Source organism: Lygodium microphyllum, chromosome 2 (genome assembly GCF_053477565.2).
Source record: "Lygodium microphyllum isolate KBCC chromosome 2, Lygodium_microphyllum_v1.1.10, whole genome shotgun sequence".
Lineage (NCBI taxonomy): Eukaryota > Viridiplantae > Streptophyta > Polypodiopsida > Schizaeales > Lygodiaceae > Lygodium > Lygodium microphyllum.
The window spans coordinates 111,668,379-111,696,164 of record NC_141136.1 but is presented as its reverse complement, the minus strand read 5'-3'; the positions used below and the strand labels follow the sequence as shown (position 1 = coordinate 111,696,164).

At 41.5% G+C, this 27,786-nt stretch overlaps 1 protein-coding gene across 3 annotated transcripts; it reads right to left on the bottom strand.

Moving 5' to 3' along the window:
• Window positions 1-7,890: 7,890 nt before the first annotated feature.
• LOC148040191 (uncharacterized) lies at window positions 7,891-25,865 on the bottom strand. Of its 3 annotated transcripts, none has more exons than XM_087697419.1 (10): window positions 25,139-25,377; window positions 24,807-24,946; window positions 23,795-24,605; window positions 23,274-23,432; window positions 22,312-22,391; window positions 21,991-22,226; window positions 9,352-9,437; window positions 8,984-9,230; window positions 8,687-8,750; window positions 7,891-8,564 (listed from the first exon to the last, which is right to left on the bottom strand). In XM_087697419.1, exons 2-10 carry the CDS (start codon window positions 24,885-24,887, stop codon window positions 8,421-8,423), a joined length of 1,908 nt encoding a protein of 635 aa, XP_087553545.1. In that variant the 5' UTR covers window positions 24,888-24,946; window positions 25,139-25,377; the 3' UTR covers window positions 7,891-8,420. The 3 variants fall into 3 exon arrangements, with proteins under 3 accessions (XP_087553545.1, XP_087553554.1, XP_087553535.1); XM_087697428.1 differs by lacking the exon at window positions 25,139-25,377 and adding an exon at window positions 25,014-25,038; XM_087697409.1 differs by lacking the exon at window positions 25,139-25,377 and adding an exon at window positions 25,388-25,865 and having other exon boundaries at window positions 7,892-8,564.
• Between the last annotated feature and the right edge of the window lie 1,921 nt (window positions 25,866-27,786).

Sequence of the window (27,786 nt, the reverse complement as noted above, 5' to 3'; positions counted from 1 at the left end):
CTTATGGGCAGAGGGGTTGATGCTGCTCAATTCCCCCGCCTTTGTCACTCTCATTGAATCAACTGTAGTGCTTGTTGCATGGAGTCTTTGACAACTTGTGCAACAATGACCTTGTTAACTTGATGCTAGATTGCTATTAGAGATTGTAGTTATGTCTTTAGGAACATATAGGTCAATCCTAATGGGATGAGGTCAGATACTTCCCTTGCAAGGTAGACCTAGGGAATACTTAGTCACCTAAATCCTCATGCTCGTGAGTAGCACAGATAGTGATAGTGAGGACTAGATCCCTAGACGACTGCCAAGCTACCCTCCCTATGATTAAGAATCAAATAGATTGAACATTGAGCCTAGAACTATGAAGCACAATACCCAATCATAAGATAATTGTTGTTGCATAAAAACTGGTATTGGTTGATGAAGACTTGTACTGTTGATGAAGCAATTATGATTCCTCCTCGAGAAGCATATGACCATTGTATGTTGTAATCAAGGGATGTCTTCATTGAAGAAATTTAGGACCCCATTGTGGGTGGGTATTTGATGTCTTTGTCTCTTGTTGGAGTCTCTTAGATGATATTTGTGTCCTTGAGATCTTCAAGAAAGTTTGGTGCTAAGGCAATCTTCAAGTCTTAGATGTTCATTGTTGGGCTTTGTCATCGGCATGATCTATTGTTGCTACATTCACTTGGTGAAACTTTAAGAGTGACATGCCATGGATTCAAAAGTAAAAGATAGAAAGAATTAATGATAATTTTTTTTGCTTTGTGCCATTGTACCTAAGACAAAAGCTAGATCTTGTAACTTGGAACTTTCCCTTGCATAAGATGTAGCATTGTTCCAAATTTCTGAGGGTTTTGATTCTTGTTAGTGCAATGTATATTGAGCGAACTAATAAATAATGTATGAGTTAACTAGAATTAATTATATACAAAAAGTTAACATTATGTTATTTTCAAAATCCACCAATCATAGAAAGTCGGATTGTACTTCATTTCAACAAAAGCATCTAAGTGAGTTGGTTTGATAGCCAATCCACGAAGGTAAGTAATAAGATCACTAAACAAGGGAGGTCCTACAATGCAACTAGCTATATGTAATCCCTCTTTAGTCAGAATCTTATCACAATCAATGGATAATATTGCAATTGTGATGGCGTGTCCAGATTCCAAGCTAGGGTGATAGACCGTAGTAGTGAAGTGGTCTCATGGAAGGTTGGGCCAAGTGTATTGATTGTACATCTCTACTCAGTTGTTGTCATAAGGATTCATAACATGACTATCATCATGAGTGAGGTCAGAAAACCAAATCTATAGAAATGGACTTGAGGAATTGCAATTCTCCTTAAGCTCATTAGGCATTGATTCGATTTTGGTCATAGAAGCATAAGAAATAATAAGTCGGCATGATTGTAATTGCTTCTAAGGAAGGGTCTTAGCATATTCATCTTGAATTAAGAGGCTCTTGCAAAAGCGGTGTTCACTCTCTTTCCAAATGGGATGCCGATTGGAAGCGGCTTGATTTGCCTCATCATCAACAAAGGGCCAAATAAATCATTGCAAAGAACTTGCATAGGTGGTGAATAAGGCATCAAATTGGAGTAGCCAATTGACTTGAAAGAAATTGTATTTCTTTGCTAAATGAGCAACCATGGTACTTAATGGTTGGAATACTAATAAAATTTTTATATTAGTAGGTCAATCATGTTTAGTGGCACTAATCTAGAGGTGAGTGTGTGCAACCTCTTCTAAAGTGTTCTTGTGTTCAATTTTCTTATCTTGGTCTAACTAGTGGATTGGATTAGTAAGGATATCAATTGCTTAGGATTGGGAGTCTTAGGCACACTACTTTCTGCTACTACATCCTTGTTTGGAGAAGTATTAATGTACATCTGTGATGCATGTCATTTAATAAACATTCATTCTACATGGTAGTAGAAGTAGAGAAAAGATTTGGTTGCGTGTCACTCAACCTTAGAATAAACTAGTCAAAGAAGTTGGAATTGTACTAAAGAGAAGCATAGGTATCAAGAAATTGTGTGTCTCTAGTGAGGTAATAGATATATCTAATGATGTCAACAATCATGTTGCCTTGTCAACTCACAATATGTAGCTCTTCCTCTGAAAGGAGTTTATCATACAATGGATCTTTTTTGGCAAGTTTAGAAAGATCAACACCATGAAAATTGTGAGCACTCTCAAGGATATAGGTGCTACATATGTGAAGTCATGCATGGAAGTCTAGAGAGCCTTTCTTTGCTCAATAATAGTCATGAGGCGGTTGCCATATATTGTAGTTAGACCCTGACTAGAATACCATTTTTATTCAAATGCACTATGTCCATCTCCTTTCCATGCTAATGTTGCAACTTCCTCCTTACTTACCTTACAATTCCCAGTGTGGAACATGGTAATCGAGCAATGTTTCTCCTACTCTCAGCCTTGGTCATTTGCTTCATGACTTCTTCCATAATGGCTAGATAATAACAGTCAAAGGCTTGTGATAAATGCAATTGATTTCTCATGCTTCTCCTCTTACAAGCCGTGTCTTCACAACCTTCACGCAACTTTCCTTCTTCTCTATGATCTCTTGAAGCCATTTGAAGCTCTAATAATAGCTTGCCCTATTCAAAAGCCTCCCTAGAAAAGCACACTAATTGCAAGGTTGCTTTTCTTCAAGTCCAATCATCATGCCCTTTGGACATGCTTGTCCTATTTTTCTTATTAGTAGATCTATCAAAACTAAAAACAAAAGAACACTTGCAAGCCAAATATTGCCACCACCAAAGGACATTCCATACAACATATTGCAATCAAATATCACTGACAAATGTTAGTAAATAAAAAATACATCTATGATTATCAAAATTATGAGAGAGAGAGAGAGAGAGAGAGAGAGAGAGAGAGAGAGAGAGAGAGAGAGAGAGAGATAGGAATACTAATAATAATAATAAATTTACAATATAGTTTATGGGTTGGTAAATTTATGTAATGGTGTAGGTTCAATGTATGTGGATAATATGCATGTAATAAGAGGCTCAATATGAATAGAAATCACTATTAAATGTATTTGTCTTTGATAAACACTCATAAGGCTTCTCTAGAGATATAGTTTAGGCTTGATCATGTTGACATTGGCCTTCCACTTCCTATATATTAGTGAGTGTCACATCCCCATATATTGCATTTTTGAAAATTCAACATTAGTCTTAGTTGCCAAAGCTTTCAAAGTTTAGATTATGTTTCTAATATCAACCTCATACGAACCCTCTTGCCACATGAAACATGCATTTGAAGCTTATGTGAAGCACCATGAAAACATTGGCACGAAGCACTAGGAGAATCAAGGTGCGGAGAGCCTTGAATATGTGTGTGTGTGTGTGTATAAGAGAGAGAGAGAGAGAGAGAGAGAGAGAGAGAGAGAGAGAGAGAGAGAGAGAGAGAGAGAGAGAGAGAGAGAGAGAGAGAGAGAGAGAGAGAGAGAGAGAGAGAGAGTATGCATACTTATAAGACCACACAAATGGACACATATGTATAAAACACATACACACATGCACGTGCACACACACACACATGTACATATGAGTGAGGAAAAATAGAGAGAGAGAGAGAGTGGAGGAGAGAGAATGAATATACACTTATAAAATATGCACTTACAAACATGCACACACTCACATATGCATACATACACATCTATACACAAATATATATGTACATATATATGCAATGCATGCGTACATGTACATATACATGTACACACATATACATGTGAGATGAAGAAAGATGAGAGACGAGAGGAAGAAAAAGAAAGGAGAGAAAATAAAAATGACAAGAACAAGAGAGAGGATACACATTTATGAGACCTCGCATATTAAATACAATATACATATGTATGCTCACACATATATACACGTATGTATACACTCATAGGGATAGTGCATGGTTGAAGCACACATTTAGCTTCATTATTTGATGCAATGTTTTGTAAACAATGGCTTTGAAAAAGTATGACTTTGGGTGCTTATATGCAAGTACCTCCAAAATGATGTACATTTGTTAAAGTTAGATATGTTCTAGCTTCAATCTATGATTTGCAATTAGTCTAGGTGGATACCTTGGGACCACTACTATGGCAGGTGGTGATCCCTCGGTATACCACCACTTGCCCATAGCCTTGAAAGGTAGGGGATCTTGGCAGGTTACAATGGTAGTGAAGTTGGTACAATGCAACACTTTGATGCAATATTTTCTGATAGGCTCAAGTGGCTTTAATGCTTGGCAATAAAATTAAATAAATTGCCTTATTCTTTAACCTTGGAGTCGTTTTGCATTAGTAGACTTGGTATAAAGCCACCCTAGAACATTAGGGTTTGGATTGGCCATTTCTATTTATATTTATTGCTCAAACTATTACCCTCCTTTATATTTGCCCCTAACCCCTCATGGGTTTTGAAACGAAGTTTATTTAATCTATTCATAATGTTGTGTTTACTTTCTTACTGCAACTATTTCTTTTGGGTGTTCATAACCCTTTGACAACCCCTATTTTTAATGGTTAAGAGATTTATCCATGGGGAATGATGGTATATTTTTTACCATCTTTTAGGTCAATCTACTTAGCTCTTGAATCCCATAAAAACCCTTTTAATACTTTGAAGAATTTATTTAACCCTTTACAACTAGAATGCAATTCTTATAAGCTATGAATTGTATCCATTATTTAATCCCTTGACATTAATCTAGAAATTGGAGTAGGTTCAACTCTATCTTTTTTGCCATTTCTTATAATGTTAAAAGAAAGTTGAATGTGATTGTTGTACTTTTATGGATAGGTACTATGAAAAATATAGTTGTCTGGTAATCTTTCCATTGGTCACTTTGTTTAGCTATTTAATTTTTTGGACCAGTGGCATCATTCCTTCACTCGTATGTAGTGATTTCTTGTAGCATTACTAAATAATGGTGGATTGTCTTATTTCTACTACCTTCCTTATACCCTAAAGGTTTATCCTTCATTGGTATCTTGTCCCTCCCCTGGAACACTTTAGCTATAAATTACTTGTCTATTCCTTCTCTTTTATAAGGCTAAGTTTTACCGTAATTTTCGTCTTCAATGTGTCTTTTAGCCAACTCCAAAGATTTACTTATTGGTTGACAAGCTTGTTTTGAAAAGTGAGTTGCTTGGTTTTACTTTCTAGTAAACAATAGTTTATTTCCCCTTTGGGACAAGCCCTCATCTTGGGTTTTGAGAAACCAGGTCCCTTGGTATCCCTCTAGTTTGAGGTTACTTAATGAAAGGTAAGACCTTCATCTAGCTTAGTTCTTAGCCAAAGGCTTACAAATGCACAAGCCTCTCTGCAGCTAAGCCATATTCTTGGTCGCTATACTTTTATACTGCTCTTTAGCTACTATAGCTGATGCTGTTCTATACATCTCAAGCTTTGGATGAACCCTGTTGAAATAGCTCCATGGACATGAACAATGTAAACTTGTTTCATATTAGTGACAAGGATGGCAAGTGGGTACTACTGTAGATATCTGCAACACAAGTTTGATTATGTAGTCCTTACTAATAATCTACTTACTAAGCTTGTATGCAACATGCAATACTCCTCCTTTGTGAACGTGTTTTTTTCTTGGTTATGTCTTGGCTATTTCTTGTAAAGTGGGTTTTAATATTGTTAAATCTAACTTGGTATACATTGAGTTTGGAAGTTATCAACTTATCTTGCAAGATAATCTTCACAACATTATGGAATTCACTTGATGCATCATCTCTTAAGCTATGCTTTGTTGAAACACACACAGAGAGCATTGGGAAAAGGAAAGAATATATGTGTATGTGTGTCATTTATTCACACACACACACACACACACACACACACACACACATTCTATTTTCCATACTTACTATTAAAAGGTTTTGGGGATGCCACACAATAGCCTCTCGTCACTCTCCCCAAAACCTTCTCTCTCTCTCTCTCTCTCTCTCTCTCTCTCTCTCTCTCTCTCTCTCTCTCTCTCTCTCTCACATTTTGTTTTTATAATTGAATATAAAGTGGATTCTCTATCAAAAATTTCCATATATAATACTTATATTGTATATTAATACCTAATTATTATGTATAGTTATCATTAATATGATAATGATAATTATGTATTATTATATTTAATAATAATGATAACAACAATAACAATAGTTGTACAACATATAACATAATTGTATGTTTATTCAAAAAAATATGTATCATTTTTAATTCTTTATTTTTATTTCTATAGTTATTAATACATAAATGTAATTGCTACTTATTAATCAAATTATTAAGTATTATTATGTAAATTATACTTAACATGTAATTTATGTATGAATATTTATACTTTATATTTATATCATGTATTAATATATTATGCATAATTATTATTGATTTATTATTTAAAATAATCATAAATATAGCATGTATGCATATCATTATAATTATATGTATTATTATATTTAATGTGTATAATAGTAATATGATGCATATGATATACTTATATATGATACATTAATGAAATAATATACATACTAAGTTTAGCTTAGTACAATAGCATAATTGATTACGTATTAATCATTAACTCATAATACATTAATAAAAGATATATAACATATATGTATATATGATGAACAAATTGGTCAATGTATATATGTATTAAATATGATATATAATGTTAATGTATAAGTATACTTTATAATAATTATAATATGCATATAATAATTATTAATACTTTAATATATGTATAATGATACAATAATGTAAGATTAAGTAATAATACTTAATTATTGATAATTAAATAATTATTAATAAATGATATATATATTATATTTTAATTAATATATTATATATACATAATTATGTATATATTTTATTATTTTGAGAGAGAGAGAGAGAGAGAGAGAGAGAGAGAGAGAGAGAAGAGAAGAAGAAGAAATAATTAATACAATTTATGAGTTATCAAATTTATGTAATATTGTAGGCTTAATGTGTGAGGATAATATGCACACCATCATATGCTCAATGTGAATACAAATCACCATTAAATGTGTTTGTCTTTGGAGATATAGTTTAGGTTTGATCCTATGGAATGTTAATCTTCCACTCTCTATATATCGGTGAATGCCACATCCCCATATATTACAATTTTGTACATTCAACATTATATTAATCTAAGTTGTCATAGCTTTCAAAGTTCAAATTATGTTCCTTATACCAACCTCTTATAAACCCTCTTGCCACATGAAGCGTGCTTTGAAACCCTCGAGCAAAGCATCGGAAGAAGACTAGCATGAAGCACCTACTGTAAATATCTATTTGCATCAAGATGCGAGGGATCCACAAACGGAAAAATGTAACGTTTGAAGGCAGGCCACACAAAACGCGACTATCCGCGAGAACAGGCCCCTAAAAGGGAACCCTATGTTTTGTACTACTACAGTCTACTACTACTTAGTACTACGTCCTTCAAAGATATTGGAGCGCCGCCTTTGCCTTCACCCGCCGCCTGTCCTCTCCCTTTCGCGCGCTCTCTAGACTCTCAATGCACTCTCGAGCTCCATTCAAGTCAGACAGCAATGGCAGACAACGCCTGTACCAAGTCTCCAAGACACTGTCGCGTCCGACGTCGTCTGAGTTTCTTCTGAGGCGGCGAAACGCGCAGCTCCAGTCGCCATAAATTTCCTTGAACCTTGTCACTTCCTGTCTCTCTCTGCAGGTCAGCGCGCCCCCCCTCTCTCTCTCTCTCTCTCTCTCTCTCAAAATGACATGATTACACATACAGGGGACTTCTTTTGATAAATCAGAGGAACTTTGTCGCATTAATAACGCGCATCTCCGTTCAATCACCAACGATCAACAGCATCCCGATCTTGCGAGTATGGATAATGCCTTGTCCCGTCGGTATGTCTCGCCCGGGACTAATTCGCCGGTTCGACATTACTTTACATGTTAAAGACTAGCTGTCATTGAGCAGTTAAAGACCTGAGAACAGTTTCTGGAAAAAATCGATGTTCAACTTCCTAAAACAGAATCTTTACAAGTTTTTCGGTTTTATCAAATGATCTGTGTTTGATTCCACCATTCCCTCCAGATAGACGTTTGTCAATCCGCTAGTAGGAATGTGGTTGATAATTGTGGTTATCTGTTCCCGAGCCAAGGCTATGGAGGACATTTCCTTGCTCAAAATGAAATGGTTAGTGGACTTTTCCTGCTGTTCCAGCATGCCTGAGTGGAAGACACCGAGAAGAGGGTATGGACAGTATTGTACAATGGGGGAAGTATACAAGGTCAGTGCCTGCGGACGAGCATTTGCTTATTTACACTATACAGGACAACATGTGTGCCATGAATTGAAATGAACCCTAGTCTTCTGAAGTTTTTCCTAGTTTCAGCAGTCTGCTGCTTTAGCCTGCTGTGCAGTCCAATAAGAGTGAGCTCGAATGACGCGATCCAAGAGTTCTTGTGGTACAGGCTCTCCCCTTCGCTGATGAGGTGCAATACTCGCTGTATGAACTAGCGTCTTCCATTTGTCCTGTAATGGTAGCAATAACTCCCAATTACACCTAGTATGTAACATCTTTCTCTTCATTGTGAGGCTAGGCATCGAACTTCAGTAGAGAAAAACATTATGGCGTGCAAAAGGAGAAAAAGTACCTTCAAATCAACATAGGTCCTGTGTTTTGCCTGACCAAAAGCATGTAGCTTCACATCCCGCCACCTAAAGTGAGCATCAGTACAAGTGAGAGGACTAATATCATGACATCTTGTGATTCTTTTAAGGAATTGTGAATCATTTTTCAATCTTCCTAGGACCTGCCTCCGTCTACCTTCTTGCTTCACAGGGAATTAGCCATGATGCATGCAGAGAATTTAAGGTTGTGCCAGGTAACTCACGCATGCAGCCAATACTAGCAAGTGTGAATTTTAGTCTCAGGTTTTTGTCTGTCTCACCTTCCAGTTCCAAGTTTCTCTACTGCTTGTACCAATGCTTCCACTTCTGCAACACTAAATGGTCTTCTAACACGGCGCTTGCTGTGGATTGTTCCTGGCTTTTGCCCTAAGGGAACAACAGCCAATTCGTGTTGTCCCTCAGCTGCTTGTTTAGAATGGAGAACAAGAGCACAAGTCCGTGGTATAACTGCCTCATTTGAATTACGTACAAATGTGTTCTTGTTCAGCTTTGCTTCTGGTTGCATTTCTATGGATTGAAAAACGGTAAACCACAAGATTGATCAGTGTTTCCGTTTAAAACAATAAATCATTCTCTATGATCCAACTTTAATTAACTACCATGCAGAGTGTAGATTTTCTTTTTAAACCTGAAACGTTGATATCTGTGTGCTCCGTGGGCCCAGCTTGCATGCTGCCTGCCTTGCACTTGATTCCACTTGATGGCCCTGAATATCTGCACAAAAGGTATCTAGTTAAATTTCTTTGATAGACAGAAGAAGTGAAGAGGAGATTTATCATGAAACGATGCCTAACCCAAATACCCTCTCTTCCTCTGCACCCCGCCCCCCACCCCCCCAAACCCCGAAACACATACACACTCCTCAAAAAACACCTTCTTCCCTTCATCCTACAGAAGCTGTTCCCAGGGTGCTAGTGGCTGTGTTTGCATCTGCTGCCATCATGCTCTGTTGCATTGTGCTCACAGCTCAACTCCTACTGCTCAGATCTCTAGCATCACATTCTTCCTTCATCCTCTTTGGAAGTGCTCCTTGTGACAGTCCTCTATCATTTTCCTGCCAGAGTGGTCTACATCAGATTTCAGCTTCGAGCATTAGTGGTTTGCTGTACCAAGGGTCCATTCTGGAGGAGACACTCTCCAGCACTCTCCCTCAGCTCACTCCCACATGAGAGTGGCTGTCGCACAGCACAATGTTCCTTTAATATCTGTTGTATGACACCTTGCATGTTTGCTCATTGAGTTTTCAGCATTCATTCATTTCCTCCATTTTTCTTTCGTTGATTCATTGAGTTAGTCTTGTTTGTGTCCCTTGGAAACCCTATTGCATCCTCACAACACTTGGTTTTGATACTTCATAAATTGCATTTGTGGGGATGTTTATGCTATCTATACACAAGTTCAACTCAATGAATGTAGAAAAGTAATTAGCAGCTTTTCTGCGAGGTTCCTTTTTGAATATCAGAACATCATGACCTACAGCTGCAGCCTGCAGAAGTACTTAAATGGGTACAGTTTCAAGTATCGATCAAGAAATTGAGAACATGGATTGCAATTGCAGACTACCATACACTAGATGATTAGGTGTTGCTGACAATGTTGATATGGTTTGACACCAGCATCCAATCAAGTGACTTGGTACGACTGTGATTCTAGTCCGGACTCCACTGTGCTTATGGTCTTGGCTTTTCTTAAGAGGTTATATGGTCATATGTTGCTGAAAGGTGAGAAGGATCAAAGCTTGCACGGGAGAGCTATGGTGGGAGAGCAAGAGCAAGAGAGAGAGAGAGACACAATGTGGGAAGTCCAACAGTCACAATGTGTGACCAGCCTTTCCTTTATTCATCTGTCACTAAAAGAATAAAGAATAAAGTGACGGTTTTTGACGGGTGCCCGCCGCCTACAATTTGCAGGTGCGGGTATTATCAGTGTAGTAATACATGGGCGGCTAGGCAGAGGCGCCCAACCCCTAACAACCTCCCACTTAAAAGCGAATCTGCCCCAGTGAGTGAAAAAGAAAAAGAAAAGATAGCACAACACGTACACATGTATTAGTATGAAAAAAAAAACTTGGTTATTTTGGATTATAGATAATAGAACACATATTTAGAGCTAAAATAGCAATGTCACTTGAGTTAATAGGATGAATACATGAGGATAACAAGGAAAAACCTCATGCACAACATGCGCAATACGCTACTAGAAGAGAGATGGAAATGTATATGTAATACATCAAAGAACAAAGCAAAGTTTAGGGTGGATGGACAAACAGACTCTTCATTCTTTTTTTTTTGTGTGGGTGTGTGTGTGAGAGAGAGAGAGAGGGGCTTGGCAGTTTGGAGAGAGAGAGAGAGGAGAGGAGAGAGCACGCGATGGTGGATTCCGCCCTGCCGCCGGCCGTCTGACCTGCGTGTCCTGCGTGTGGTCGTCGCCCGTTGGCCCTGTGTGTCAGGTTTCCTGTTGCCGTCAGATCGGGGCCCTGTGGGCCGTCGCCTGTCCGCTTGTCCGCCCTGCATCGCCTGTTCACCCTAACCCTGCCGTCGCCTGTTAACCCCCCTAACCCTGTCGTCACCTGTCAGAGCGAGCTGCGCCCTGCTTGAGTTCTCCCCTCAGGCGTCTGCCGGGTCCGTTTTGCCCCTCCGCCACAGTGTTACACGCGCTGGTCGTCCTGTGACTACCCCGTCGACCCCTACTGCTCGCTGGCTACGACCTTCCTTCTGGGGTCGCCCTGGTTCGAGAGAGAGAGAGAGAGAGTGCAACCCTGCGCGTGCGCGTGTGCTGCTTGTGTGACGAAGGCCTGCGTGCGTAACACTGCACCCCTGTGGGACTGCGACCTGTGAGCCACCCGATTGCATCTCAGCTGCTTGCCACCTGTTCCTGCAGCGATTGGCAGAGAGAGTTCTTGGCAGAGAGAGAGAGAGAGAGAGAGAGAGAGAGAGAGAGAGAGAGAGAGAGAGAGAGAGAGAGAGAGAGAGAGAGAGAGAGAGAGAGAGAGAGAGAGAGAGAGAGAGAGAAATTTCTAACTCAGCCGACCGTGATCTGCACTGTGCGTCAGTCCTCCTTCGAGATCAGCTCGTCCTACAAGATGGCTGGTTTGGATCTGGATTTCATAGACCAAACGGTGGCAGCACTTGGCCCGGATTCTGATGCTGAGGAACCAGAGGATATGGTTCCGTGCACTGAAGAGATGCCCCCGGGTCCTGACATCCAGCCTGCGGGTAAACGTACCAAGCATACCTCGGAAGAGATAGATGTTATTCAGGATCGTTCCTATGCGCAGGTTGCTTCGGATCCTGTGGACTCTCAGGAGGTGGACTGGGAGCATCTGCTGGAATTTGCCAACACTCTGCTTGGTGAATATGTTCAACATAATCAGGAAGCCTTCTCTGACTTTGCACTTGACGATGTTCTGGAAGCTACCGTCGACCCCAAAACTGTCCTACGCTCCTTTTCGGTGTTTTATGATCGCGCTGTGATACTCTTCTTCACTGGTCGAATCCCGCTGCTTTCCCGTATTCGCCAATGGCTGCAGAGTCTGCTACAAGGGGAATGTGTTGAAGAGATTTTTGTTGGGTCTCGAGGTTTCTTTGAGGTCCTCTTGAAAACTGAGACGCACCGTGCTACTCTCCTGTCTAAACTGCCTTTGTTTTTTGATCTCGGTTGGTTCATGTGGTTCCATGGCGCCCGATGGCAGATTTTCAGCGCCTCCTGCAACGTGAATGCCCCCTCAATTGCTATGGCATGCATCTGTTGCACTTTCGTTTGAAATGGGGCAATTTTGCAGGCCATTGCTTTTCCTGTGGACAGTTGGGGCACTTTATGGCCGAATGCCCAGAGCAGCAACACATTTCAGATGCGGGCCATGTTGCTCCGCCCATGGAAGATATGGTGTGTGATGCTCCGTCGTTGGATACTATCCACCCGCCCCAAGTTCTGGCCAAAGGTAAACAACAGGTTTCGGATTTGGATTTCCGTGCCACTGATTGGGTTGAAGTACGTGCAAAAAAAGGCAACAGGATTGTTGCTGGCATGGAGAGTACTGTGCCTCCTACCTCACAAGATTCCTTGCGTACATATATGCGCAGGAAGGAAATGTTGTCTTCCGAGCACTCTGCGCCTGCTATGGTTTCTTCAGCCCCCCGTCCCCAGCCTGCCAAGAAAATGTATTCGGATCGTCCAAAGGGTCCAGCTGCAAAGCTGGCTTTTGATACCAGAGGCAACGTCATTACTCCGTGGGACCGTCGTTATCCATGTTCCAACCCCAAGCAAGCAGATATGTCGTCTACTTCCAAATCTCGTCCTCAGAACTCTTTTGCGGTGTTGGCGGATTTCTTGGATGAGGGAGTCCTGGACATTCTCGCCGACAAAGTCAAATCGAGGCAAGCTGTGCCTCGTACTTGATTGTGTTTTGCATACACATGAAAATAGCCACGTGGAATGTGCGAGGAATTTGTTCTCGACACAAGCAACATGCCATGTGGACTGCATTGTATGAGAATCAGTGGGATGTCCTGTGCGCTATTGAGCACAAGAGTCACGGTGACGCCGGAAAAGTTGTGGATTGCCATGGCTTTCGTTTGTTCTATGCAGGAACACAAGCCATGCATTATTCGGGTGTGCTCATGATTGTACATGCCAAATATCAGCCTGTTCTTATTAAAAATGATGTTCATGGCCGCTTTTTGGTGGTTGAGATTTTATTCGAAGGGGAAATCTTATGGTTACTTGGCCTCTATGCTCCGAATGATTCGTTATCTCGTCGGGAGCTTTGGCAGACTTTGCAGACTTCCTTGGCACTTGGCAGACGGGGCTTCTTCATGGGGGATTTCAATATGTGTGTTGATTCTTCCCAGTCCACATCAGAGTACTCGGTAATGGATGCGCCGGAAAGTCGTATGTGGCATGAGTTGGCTCTTGCTGTTCTTAAGCAAGATCTCTGGTCTTGGCTACACTCGTCTTCTACAGGATTTACTTTCCATTCGGCCCAGTATGCAACAACATGGTCGCGGTTGGACTGTATACGTATATATATCATGTAGAATGATGATTTTCTGCCTGAGATGCTCGAAATAAAAGTGCTGCAGCAATATGCCTTGTTCGGACCATTTCCCTCTGCAGTTCGAGTTGCTTGCACAACCCATTGCACCTTTCAAGCAATTTCTGGAGAGACTCCCTTTGCGTTTCAACTCGTCCTACTTGAAGCATGCAAATTTTCAGGGCTATATGCAGCAATTGCTTGACAGATTCTTCTTGGACTTTTCCTCTCAGGGCACTGCGTCATTTGAAAGATTGCTCTCTAATGTGCACCGGGTTGCTCGGCAGTATGGGATCTACCATGCCTCTCTTTGTCGGCGCCGTCGACAGGCAGTGGAGGACTTGTTGGTTTTGGTTCGCTCCCTGCTGGTGGACACGCCGGATGATGCATTTCTGCTTGCACTGGCCATGCGGGTGGCCGATCTTATTAAAGAATTTTAGTTAAAATCGTATCAGCAGGCCAAATTGCAACATCTGATAGAGACGTTGCAAGATAGTGCATGTCAGACCCATAAGTTCTTTCGCGCTCTTCATGCCTCTCCTGCTCGTTATCCTGGATCCACAGACTATTGTGCATATGTGCAGGAATTATTTCCGTAACCTTCTCGGTTCCGCTTCTCCATCTTCAGCCCAAATTACTCAGGCCCATTCGGTTTTTTATGACCTGGTCCGCAATCAGCTTCCGCAGGACATGCAAGCTACTATGGAGTCAGATATTGGTGAGGCAGAGGTTATGGACGTCTTGTTACACTTGCCCAAAGATAAAAGTCCAGGTTGGGATGGTCTCACCAATGAGTTCTTTGAAGCTTTCGCTACCCAACTGGCGAAACCATTGCAGGCTTTGTTTCAGCAGGTGTGGGAAACGGGGATCATGCCTCCCTCATGAAAACAAGGACTTATTAAACTGCTTCCAAAAGTTCCTTCGCCATCTAAGTTGGCACAGTGGCGCCCAATTTCTTTGATGGGTTCAATGTACAAAATCTTTTCCAAAGTAATGGCAAATCGGCTTCATAAGCATCTCCCTGCCCTTGTGCACCCTCTCCAGTATGGTTTCATTAAGGGCCGAAATATTCTACACAATGTTTTGAATGCCCAATTGGCCATTGATTATGCCAGGCATTCTAATCAGGAGGTCGTACTGATTCAACTGGACCTGGAAAAGGCTTTTGACTATCTGGACTGGTCTTTCGTTGCTGAACTTATGTCTGCTATGGGCTTTGGTGCTCGGATGTCTCGTCTAATCTACACCATTAGTGCTGCGGCGTCTTCGCGAGTCATGCTGAACGGAGGTGTTACTGAGCCATTTGTCCTTGCCCGTTCTGTCAGACAGGGGTGCCCTTTGAGCCCTTTATTCTTTGCCCTTGCGACACATCCAGTTCTTTCCATGTTATCACATATGGCCGCCTCTTCTCAGTTGGCCGGACTGTTGCTTCCTACAGGACAACACTTCATTAGCCAATCCCTGGCGGATGATACCTTTATGATTTTGCGTGCGGACAATGATAACCTTCGAAAAGCATTGGATGTTTGGGGTCTCTTTGGTCAGGCGTCAGGCCTTCATATCAATGCGCTCAAATCAGCCATTCTAAGCTGCACGGAGTTGGATTTACAGTCCTTGGACTGGCAGGGTCTGGTTGTTCCTCGTGGCTCCATTGTCAGGCATCTTGGATACCCTTTGGGTGTTGATGTTCCTCCAAAGCAGCTTCTGTAGTGGATTTCTCAGAAAATGGTGGCTAAGTTTATGTATTGGAAGTCTCAGGCCTGGCCCTTCCACGTTCGCCTCAAAGTAGCCCAGATTATTATGTTGCCAATGCTCACATATTTCTTGCCATTATTGCCCTGGACTACTACGACTCTGAATGCTCTTACTCAGTCTATTCGCTTCATGCTATGGAAGGACTCATTGCATGCAGATATTTCTTGGATCTTGTGGTCGCATGCGTGCACCCCCAAATGCATGGGTGGCGGAGCTATTTTAGATGCCCAAACTCACATGCAGGCACTTCGTTGGTCTCTTTTTCGCGCCATGTGCTCGGATCATCATCTGTGGGTCGTTATAGCCCGTTATTTCCTTGAGGGCCATGGGCTTCTGCATGGCAATACCCAAATCTGGAGTTCTTGGTGGCATGTTCTTAATGCTGATTCACGGTTCTCCAGTTCTTCTTCATCGCTGCTTACTCATTTGGTATGTTCCTGGAAACACGTCCTTCAAAAGGCTCAGTGGCATCCAACGGAGGATCGCTTGGCTACTAACTCTTTTCAATTGGAATTATTGGCAGTCTCGCGTTTACTTTCGTGGGAAGGTAAACATGAGCTTAGACCACAATTCAACTGGATGGCACGTTTGGGCTTGTCTTCGGTTGCGGATGCCACCCTTGCCAGTCGCAATGTGCTTATATCGTTTCGTACAGCTAGGAGGCTTTTCAGGATCCCTCGTGGATATAGGCCTTTATGGGAACAACTTTTGACGGTGCTCCAGAGCAGACAACCCTTTCCTGCTCTTGATTGGGATCATCCCTGGCAGGATTGGGACCTACAAGGCTGGCTGAATTTGAGCAAAGCTTCTACTAACCAAGTGTATCATCTTCTGATTAAAGATCATCAATGGCTGGTTACTAAAGTGAATGCTTTATGGGGATTGCGTAAATCCCGGTCATGGTGGAGGGCAACTGTGATGGAGGGCTGGTTGAACAAGACACCCTTTAAATATAAAGTTTTTCTTTGGAGAGTGATGATTGGGGGTCTTCCGCTTGTTTCGGCTCTTTCCAAGCGACGAATCTCCAATGGCACCTGTTTCTTTTGCACCACTACTATGGAATCCGCCCGCCACCGATTTATCTCTTGCCCCGTCGCTAAGAAAGTCTGGTTATTTTTGTCGGCTGTTTGGCGAGGGGTGGTTGGTATCACCCTGCGCCCCTTTGATTGGGTTTTTGGCCAGCCCAAATATCCTACTCCCGCACAGCCACATATGAAGCTCATGTATCACTTTCTTCGATACTGGGGCTGTTGGCATAACTGGACCATTCAGAATGCTTTTCTGTTTGACTCCGCCTATAATGTTCAGCGGCATATTGTGAGGCTTAAGGGCCTCTTGTATTGGCAGTTAGCTCTTCTCCATCGTTCTGATTTGCTCTCTACGGAGGACTTCCGTCCCTGGCATATGGCAATTTCATCCGCATCCTTGCCATGACATTGTAACTTGTAGTTCTTAGAACCTCTTCACATGAGGGCTTGGATTGTCGTCATGTATCTTGTAATCAAGTAATCTTGTATTTTTTTCGTAATTAATACAATTACCTTTTACGAAAAAAAAAGAGAGAGGAGAGGGGAAAGGGATACTCTTGGAATTGCATGAGTATCTTGGAAGTTGGAAGAGAGAGAGAGAGAGAGGCTTGGCAGTTTGGAGAGAGAGAGAGGAGAGGGGAAAGGGATACTCTTGGAATTGCATACTCATCTTGGAAGTTGGAAGAGAGAGAGAGAGTGTGTATGTGTGTGAGAGACTTGGAATTATGATAATAAACATAAGGCTTAGGAGTTGGAAGATATTGTATGGTCTAGTCTTCAGAGGCCAAAAATAACATTTTTTTGGTACAAAATGGTACGGTACGAACCGTACGAAACGAACTAATCCGTATGTAGAACGAATGCAACTATGCTTGCCAGATGTAGCCATATAGCATGTCACAACACCAACTGCAAAGGTAGTATCTGGACGAGTGGCTATCATGGTATACATAAGATAGCCCATTGCAGATACATAGGGAAGGCAATCCATTGCAGATACATAGGGAATCTTGGCTATCTTGGCCCTCTGCTCATCTGTCTACGGACAATTGGCTTGTGATACCTTCACATAAGAAGACAATGGATATCCAATAGGTTTCACGTCGTGCATGCGGAAGCACTCAAGGACTTTATGAATGTACTCCCTCTGTGACAAATAGAGGAGTCTTTGATGCCTGTCGTGTCTAATGGGCATACCAAGTACATGAGAGGCTTGTTCCAGATCTTTCATCTTCAATCTCTTCTTGAGTTGAGCTTTAAGAGCATCTAGCTCATCATAAGCTTTCCCTGCTAATAATATGTGATCCACATAGAGTACCAAAATAAGCAAAGATCCATTAGGGCTTTCTTTGTGTACAAGCACGGATCCATAGTACTACGGCTATAGCCCTGATTGTATAAAAGTGTTGAACTTATGGTACCATTCCCTAGGTGTTTGCTTCAAGCCATAAAGGCTTTTTTTCAACTTGCACACTAGGTGTTTCCTGCCAGGCTTTACAAAGCCCTTAGGTTGCTCCATGTAAATCTCATAATGCAAATCTCCATGTAAAAATGTTGTCTTGACATCCATCTGATACAAGTCCAAGTCAAGCTGCGTGACTAAGGCCAAAACCAAGCGGAGGGTGGTCATCTTAACCATAGGAGAAAAAACTTCATCAAAGTCAGCTCCATGCTCCTATTTAAAACCCTTAGCAACAAGTCTCGCCTTTTATAAGCCGGCTTGGGTTGTCGAGGGTTACTCTTCAACTTGTACACCCATTTGCATGGCAGAGCCTTCTTGCCACTAGGCAAGGAAACCAAATCCCAAGTCTCATTCTTATGCAAGGAGTCTATCTTAGATTGCATAGTCCTCTCCCAGGAGTGACTGTTACCCTTGCGCATAACCTCATCATAAGTGAATGGCTCTCGTGCATCTGTAACCAAGACATAATGTATCGAGAGTTGAAATTTGTTAGGGGGGCGTCTATCTCTAATAGAACGCCGTACTATAGGCTTTGCTGTCTGCCTAAGATTCTGTCCAACACCTTGGCCATGAGTTCCTGGTTTTGCTGCAGGCTGTCTAGTTGGTTGTACGGGAGCTTGTGGCTCCTCCTTAAATAGAGATACATGAGGTAAAGACCCCATAGGCAAGGCATGATCAACTGTAGATCCAGAAATAACTAAGGGTAGAGGCTACCAGCCTTGGCACCTCTCACAAGCACAAGTCTGCCACGAGTAATCTTCCATATAGAGTCTCCAAAAGATACATGATATCCTATGTCATCAAGCTGTTAAGCGGACATGAGATTGTGTGCCAATATAGGTACATGACGTACATTGTGCAGAACAAAACTGTTAAGCGGACATGAGATTGTGTGCCAATATAGGTACATGACGTACATTGTGCAGAACAAAACTGTTGCCAGAAGAAAACTGCAGCCTAACATCACCAATGCCGACAATCTCAAGAGACTTGTCATCACCCAAGCACATAGAACCTGAAATAGAACGGTATGAATGGAACCACTCTCGGCAAGGTGTCACATGAAAAGACGCACCTGAGTCCAAGTGCCAACAATGTGCATACATAAGAGTGTATCTCTATCATCTGCGAAGCACTAGATGAAGCTGTTGCGAGGATATAATCCCCATTACTATCCTCGAGTTGCATAACATTGATCTCTACAATTTTAACACTTGACTTAGCATGTACTATGCTGCGATCAGAAGACTTTTTCTGCACTTTCTCTTTCCCCTTGTCTTTGCGTCTTTCATTGCGCAATTCATGACATTGTGGCCTTATGTGGCTTTTCTTTCTACAATGATGACAAGTCAGATTGGCATTTCTCCCACGAGACTTATTGTACGACTTGCCATGCGACTTGGACCAAGATTTCCTTGCCCACGGTCATTCTTTGCATTTCCATCATGTCGGCTTCTAATTGTCAAAGCATGAGACACACAAGAGGCATCCAAATTCTTACGGTTTATCTCTTCTTGTAGAAGAGAGCTCTCAACATCAGATAGCTTCAGAGTAGTGGCAAAAGCACATAAGGCAGTATGAAATACATCCCAGGATTCATTAAGAGTTCCAAGCAAGAACAATGGAGTGACATCCTCTTTGACATCAATGCCTTGTGAAACCAAGTTCTTAAGAATAGCATGAAACTGCCTCAGATGAGTTAACATGATCACATTCTCTTTCATGCGGAGATCCATAAGCTATTTTAGCCAATTCATTTCTGGGGGCGTGTGGAAGGGCTAGGCAAGGTTGGGGGGATAGTCAAGGACCCCTAGGAGCTTCCTCTTGAAGGGAAAAGTCACCGGTAGAGTGTACGCATCACAAGAAGCAAGAGGACATGGCTGCCCTACCTCACAAAACTTGTGGACTGAAGTGAATTAACAAAAGAGAGCTTCAATACCTCTGAAGGAATGCCCCGAGGGTGCCCAAATGGGCCGGGCAAGTGAGAACCTATGGTGTAGGGATGCTGAAGGAGTCACGGACCAATCTCGAATGCTCAAGCAACCATACTTTTATACCAATTGAAAGGTGAGAAGGATTGAAGCTTGCACGGGAGAGCTATGGCAGGAGAGTAAGAGCAAGAGAGAGAGAGACTCACAATATGGAAACTCCAACAGTCACAATGTGTGACCAACCTTCCCTTTATTCATGTCACTAAAAGAATAAAGAGACGGTGACGGGTGTCCATCGCTTGCAATTTGCAGGAGCGGGTACTGTCAGTGTAGTAATACACAGGCGGCTAGGGAGGTGCCTTTACCCCCAACAGTTGCATTAGGTTTGGGTATAGTCTCTAAATATCTCACTCCCTACACTAGAGAAGAGAAGACTAGTGTAGCATTAATGCATCAAAAACATGCTAAGTGCATAGGTTTATGCACATTATTAAAAGGAAAGTGGAGGCAAATTTTGTGTTAATTGCAGAACTAAAACCTGACATTTTGCCTTCTGGACCCTGCTGACTGTTTTATCGTACCAATGTGAGAAGCAAGCACTTGAAAATTTTGGGGCTATATGCTTGTTTGGAAAGAATACTCAGGAAACAGGCACCAAATTAATGGCGATCCACACATTTTTGAAAGATGTTAGTGAATATGCAATAAGAGCAATTGTCCTGTGTCTGACCATGCTGCTGATATTGATTTCTGGTTTGTGTAAATAATGATGTGTTCATTGGATCTTTAAACAGACTAGGTTGTTGCACTAGCTGGCTATGGGCATATACTAGAGAACTGCTAAGAACTATACATACTGAGTAGTTGCAAATCCCTGGAGGTGCAAATTTGCCGTATCGACAGGTTTATATGCTTTTGCTGTGTTCACTGACAGTTTCACAGCTTTGGCTGCTAGGATTGATGGCCAGAAAATTCAGAGAACAGTGTTTGTAACTGGATTAGTGACAAATGTGGTGGTCCCTCTCTTACATTGATGTCGTCATCTCACACCATTCTGATTTTTGGATGGCACCCAAATGTTGAAGTGCATTTAGTGTTGGGACTTGGCCTCGATAATTTGACACTGAAGTTAGCTTCTATACATTTTAGGGTGTGGGAACATCTGAACGGGCACAAATTAGTTACTTTGCCATATTTTCATCGGTCACACGCACAAAACATAGTGTGGCATGTAACTCTCAGTCAAAACAAATTTCAAAAGTAAGTTTTGATGTATTGAAATAGAAAACATTGGGACTTCTATTCACAACTTGAGAGCTATCTGCTGGATTTGTCTATACAAGGACCCTATGGTTCATTGTGAAGGAAAGGTTGTCTGTTTACCACTTTGTTTATTTTGCAACATCAGTGTGTGCAGTGTTAATCTTATATTTTGCCTTTTGCTCATGTCCATTTAGCTTCTTACCATTCCTGTAATGACATGTTCCTGAAAAGTTAGAAAAGGATGTGTGCTTATTGCTAAGGCTAGGCATCCTTTTCTTGCCCCAAAATCAGCAGATACAGGTTCACTTCTCATACCTATATCTGCAGTAAAGGCTACAAGAGCAGAGCATTACAGGGCTATAATATTGCGAGGAAGTTTGATATGTTAATCACAATGCTAGAGCTTTGAGGTTTAAACTTGTTCAAGTTTCAATTAAGCTCCTTTTTATGGGCAAAGGATGGAGAAACCTTTGCCTTGCTAGAATATTCGTTAGGACTAAATGAACATCTTTCAGCAAATTTTAAATCTCTGGCCAGGCTGCTTTAGTAGGTCAATCATATGCTTTTTAGGCATATGGCCTCTCCTGGTAAGAGACAGGTTTGAGTTGGACCACCAAGAGGAGCATCCTTCTTAGTTTGGGAGTTCTGTATGTGTTCTAGAATATGAAGCAGAAAGAAAAGTGCTAGAATTTAACATATTTGCAGAGTGTGATTAGTTTTTATTGTTGTGGGTTTTTATTATCTACAAAATGAGCATGAAGCATGATTTTTTTTGTTGGAAATTGCAATGAATTACCGTGATATAGCTGGGCCGGTGGCATTTGAGAGTACAAAAAAGGACTCTTCACCACTACTGGATGCTGGGAGTGAACTTGGTTCTAGCATAAAATTTAAAGAATCTGAGCTTTCACCACTTGAAATGCCTGCTTCAAGCAGACTTGTAGATTCATCCAATATTTTCTTGCCTTGATGAATAACTCGCATGCAGAGACCTCCCCCAAGAAGATTCATTGCTGCTTCCATGACAGCTCTCTGGAATGAACACAAGTTAAAGCTCAAGACATGATCTGGAAGGTGCAAGACATTTAATTTTGAACCAATGGAGAACAGTGCTTGCCTTGAGGTTGGCAACAGTTTCTGACTCTGGAAGATCTACATGAAGCTCTGGTACAATGAAGGACTTTACGCTCAGTGTGACTGCACATAAAGTTAAACAGGTTGGTTTTGGTACTTTACGGAGCAAACCAGCAGTAATCATGTGTACGCCAAAATTCGAGATTTTCACTTGTAACCCAGCGAATTTACAAGACACATCGAAGAGAGAGACAATCAATAAAGTATGCTTTTCAGGAGGAGCGCTCTCTATCGAACATGAAGCGTCCACCATTTATCTACGAATGCGTGACTAAAGTTTTATATGAACATGCAAGCTTTTTCTATGGAACCTGGGGCACAGGCCATTTATCTATAATGTGTACAGGAAAATGCAAACTTTTAACTTGTTACTGAATGAATTCACAAGATCCATAGATGATAAACTCAATCAACAAACTATTTAAGGAGATGGGTTTTTTCTGTGGAACGTGAAGCACAGGCCATTTATCCAGGAATATGTAAAATCTTACTGCACCACATTTGGGCAAGTTCTAAAATCCTACTGCACCACATTTGGGTAAAGTTGCAAAAGTGAGATAATTTGGTTGAAGCTACTGGATACTGTTAACTACTTGACAAATGCATGCTTTTTTGTAAAAATTATCGGATACTGTAGACTACTGAAATCCACATGGTTTTACTTTTGGAAAGCCACACGTAAACGCTCAATAGTCCCTTCTCTTTCTCATACATGTGAATACTGAGGAAAGACCGAGAATTCAGGAATTTCTTGCTCGTCTACATGTGTTGCACTCTTGCATGTACAGGCTGATGTTTGAAGGTCGGTAAATGATAACATCTCACACACTCGTCCATGACATCATGATGATTCTAAACTGGCAAAACTCATGATCAGTTAAAAATTATATTGTACGTTTTCTTTCTTGAGAAAACAAGTGAACATGGCCACGCGCTCTGACTCACCTTTTTGAAGTTTGGATGGAGGTTTCTCATCTTTCTCGTTGTCAAGTAGTGGGTTGGCAACAAGATCAATGTTTGTTCTTGGTACAGTCGTGGCTTTTAGTTTTCTCTGACTCATAGTGACTTGCCTTTGTTTGTACATGGTCACCTTCGTTCTTCCTCCTGGAATGTGTTTAGCAGTCGAGAGATTATACATCAAATCTACACCCCAAAGCTTAATGATCATACATGGTTTGTTACAAGAACAATTGGTTCTATCCTCAAAGATCATACAGCTAGAGAATACTGAATTGTATCGACATGGGGTACAGTGACTGCTAGAATCTTTTAATTTCCCATGTTGAGCCAGGACAGGTACATGCTACTAGTCAGATCACATCTCACATCATGATGGCTCTTGCCACTTCAAACTCAATTATCTTCATGTCCAGAAATACGGCCAAATGAGGATTTCTGGGTCAGAAGAGCGCAAGGACAAAAAGATAAGACTTGTTAAAAACCTGTCCAAAGAGTTAAGAACTTGCCTTCCAGCTCTTGGTGTTTCCGTTTGAAGCCACTTCTTTTTGTACCCCTTGCATTTGATGCTTTTGTGCGAGATACCCTAGTTGAAGTGCTTGGTTTTGCCTTTAAAATGGCAGATTCTGATGAGTCGCCATCATCATCTCTTCCTTCTGGGCCAGACTTGTACTGGTCAGGACTTGGATCATCTGTTGCTCGAATTACAGAAATCTCAGGTGTAGCTGCTTGCCCGCTGCTTTCTGAAGTGGTTAATGGAGGGCCATTGTCATTGACCATACGCAAGCCGATTTCATTGCATCCAGCAATTATGTTGTCCATGCTTTCATCTTCCTGCTTGATCGTAGATAACTGATCCAGCTCAGCTTTGTTTTGCCTACTCTTACCCCTGCTATACAAATCAGCTGTAGCTCTGTAAGATGCTCTGGATGTGGGCTCTGTTAGCAAATGGATGGCCTGATTCTTAAGAGATGAAGTTGCTATCGCATGATGATCTGGTTCACTGTCCTCTCCCACTGTTCTGACCCTTGATGTGGTTTCCAGCTCCATGGAAATGGCATCTCCCAAACTCTTGGTACATACTTTATGGTATTGAGATGGGGTTATTGAGTATCCATACGTATCCTCATCGCATATACCACCCCTTTCAACCGCACTTCCCTCACTACTTTTCGCAGGTTGAGGCACAGTTTTGTGATTCACTGTCAGACCAGCCTCTTCCGGTTCTTGCAAAAGTTGCCCTGCAACAGTCGCTAGCAGTTCGAAGAAGCTCATGTCTTTTGGGCAGTCTTTAGATTTTTTACAGTTGTGTCCTCGTCCCTGCACACATTAGAAGATGACAAACTCTAATTATCATACACGCCATGGAAAGTTTATGGCATCACATTACACCTGGCGGGTTCCAAGCTGATCATTAAACAATCAAATCAGTTGGATTATAGCAGAAAACTGATAATCAGGCATGTAACGGGTTTTGAAAGCAACTACTTGAACGTGATTCAAGCAAATGAGATGGCTTACTCGTGATGAACGCATTGCCTTCGGAAAGCAACCTTCATATGCTGGAAATCCAAACCCACTGCCTCTCCCGTGTGCCTCCATGTTACCCGCAGCTCTCAATGGGCATCACACGGATCTCATCCAAACACCTATGAGATGGCCTGCATAACGAGTGATGTTTGTTCAGCAATTCTAGGTGAACGGGAGTGGATAACATGTGATACATACCAAGCAATTCTGCCTAATCTTCTAGCTCATAACGTTATCGTGCGGCTGCCAAGGTGCTATTTCAATTGTCCTGCGTGTAAGATCGCACAAATTTACAGGCTACTCCGGAATTGAGCATTGCTCACCGTCTAAGCGAGCGAATTGTGACGTGCGATCCGGGGCGAATTTCTCAAAGTATCGATCAAATTGTTGCGTTTATGATGAGAAGTCGGTTAACGGATCCGGCAGTTTGAAGGACAACAGAGGGGAAGTGGGCGCAATGGAAAGGATCATGGAGAAGAAAAACCTCTAGTGGGCATAATTCTTGGCAATGCGCGAAAGAATGAATGAAATTCTTTGGGTTTGAGGGGGGGTTTAAGGATATGGAGATGTACCTGAATTTTTGCTGTCTGGGATGCGTCAGGGTACTGCAATTGCGAGGGAAAAACGGAGCTGTGGCGCCGAATTGGGACTGTGCTGAGATGACAGATGGTGGTTATGTTTGTGCAGAGCAATGTGATGCCATCATGAAGGGGGTGGGGGACAGAGGAGGCCAAAATGTAGGAAACACGGGAGGGGGTGACAAGGTAGGGGAGAAGATGGGGTTTGGCAGAGAGAGAGAGAGAGAGAGAGAGAGAGAGAGAAGGGGGGGAGGGGGGGGCAGCGCAAGGTGGTTCAAGAAGGGGAGAATTGGGCAAAGAAAGATTGGTGGAGAGGTTTTTGTCTTGTTTTGTTGTTGGTGTTGTTGCTTGATAATAATGGAAGCGATGATATAATGGTAGGTGGGCAACTGAATTGTAATGTATGCGCATATCCAAACTGCAGAGATGCTGGTTCTATAGTTCTTTCTTTGCTTCTGAGCGATGAGAGAGAGAGAGAGAGAGAGAGAGAGAGAGAGAGAGAGAGAGAGATGATGGGAAGGGGCAGGGCAGGAGGAGAGAGGGCTTTTGTTTGTTCGGGGGTTTATGTGAAAAAGTAAAGGTCTACACACTGGCAGCGGAAGAACATGTCCAATTGGGCTTTACACGGTTGGGTGGCCCCACACATGCCAATGCATGGCCGTGCTCTTTCAGGTCTTCTAATCATGCATGCCACTTGTCTTGTATGGTCTATATATGTATGTGTATATGCATGTATGTTTGTTTGTATGGTGCAATTCTCCAGCAAGAGAACTGTCACCCTCCTTTGAGGGTGAGTTGCATGTGGGCTTGGATACGATTTATGGTCTTCCAACCAATGTAGTGCTCTCCATTTAATATTTTTTGGCCCATATAGTTTTTGACTGAAATAGGCTATGACACCATATGGCCCATATAGGTTTTTGACCCAACAAGCTTTGATGCCCTTTGCAAAAGCATTTTGCACAACCAAGAGGGAATTGTGGATGTGTGATGGGATGCTTAGCTTATTAGCATAAATTAGAGTTCTTCGACCCATGCCGCTAGGCCAAAGGGGAATGGGTATTGTGTACTTTTCAATCTGTTATATAGGGATTGAATAAACTAGACTTCTTTGACCCATGCTACTAGGTCAAAGGTGAATGGGTATTGTGTACTTTTTAGTCCATTATATTGGGATTAAAGAGCATTTTTAGGTATGGGGATTTGATAATCTAAAAATTATTTTTTTACATAGGACATTTTAATACACTTGAAATGCTAACAAATAGTAAGATTGATTCATGCAATCTGGATCATGCACTTTTGTGTTGTGTTTATGATGCTTATGCCTTCCTAAGTGCATCACATTGGGCAAATAGGCTTATAAGTGTGATCTCGTCGCATGCTCCATGTTGACTCAAATAGGCTTTGATGCCCTCCATAGTAGCACTTTGTAGGGCTTCAGGGGGACTTTGAAGTATAGTTGAGATGGAATGTAAAGGCGTGTTTTGCTTATTAGTCTAATTGTTACCTCAAATGCACCCTACCTTTTGATTTGTGTGATCATCAAAGGACTTTTGCTATTAATTTAATAACATCCACTTTCTTAAAATGAAGGATCACTCACACATAACACCCTAACTCAAAAGTAGGAGATTTGAGGACTCAGCCATATTTGTAATGGGAGGAGAGGGTGAAGCTTTACATGGTATGAACTTTACAAGCATGATTCCTAGTAAGTAAGAGATTAAGTGATGTTTGCAAGTTTGTTGCACTACCCTACTTGATCATATTTGACTAACATTGCACATTGTGATTGATATTTGTGATAATTGATTCCTTGCTATTACATTGTTGTGATATTTGTGATAATTGATTCCTTGCTATTACATTGTTGTTAGTTCTCCGGTTTGGAACGTTTGCTATTTAAAGGGTGCTTCTAGAGCTTGGGAGAAATATTCCATATCACTTAGAGAGATAAGATATGTTGTTGATGACTAGCGAGAGATGAGATGAGGTACATTACTAATGACTAACACATAACTTGTAAGTAAGTGCGGTAGGTATTGACATTGCTCTTGAAAGACCTCAATTTCATATATGATTGTTCTCACATAAGTGTTGTGCAAAAACATTCACCATCATAATATGATACTTGTGCATTATTGTGTGTGAAAAATTGTCCAAAGGTGAAGCAACAAAGATGTGTTCTTATGCCTTACATAAAGTAACATGCATCAACATAATTATGGTGTGCTCAATGTATTATATTGTGGGGAGAGTCCCTTTGATGTTGTTGAAGCTCTTTAAAAACAACGATTGGCTAGTCCACTCAATGTTGTTGAATGCATTTAATGATGAGCAACTATTGAGCTCTCTAATGCTTTGAATATATTTAAGGATGGAGCAACTAT

Excerpts from the sequence above, each read along its gene's own strand:
- LOC148040191 (XM_087697409.1), bottom strand. The coding sequence starts at position 24,887 with ATGGAGGCACACGGGAGAGGCAGTGGGTTTGGATTTCCAGCATATGAA. Across the intron at positions 23,433-23,794 it reads GAAACACCAAGAGCTGGAAG|GAGGAAGAACGAAGGTGACC; the intron begins GCAAGTTCTTAA and ends AACACATTCCAG. Across the intron at positions 22,392-23,273 it reads TCCATCCAAACTTCAAAAAG|TCACACTGAGCGTAAAGTCC; the intron begins GTGAGTCAGAGC and ends CTTTATGTGCAG.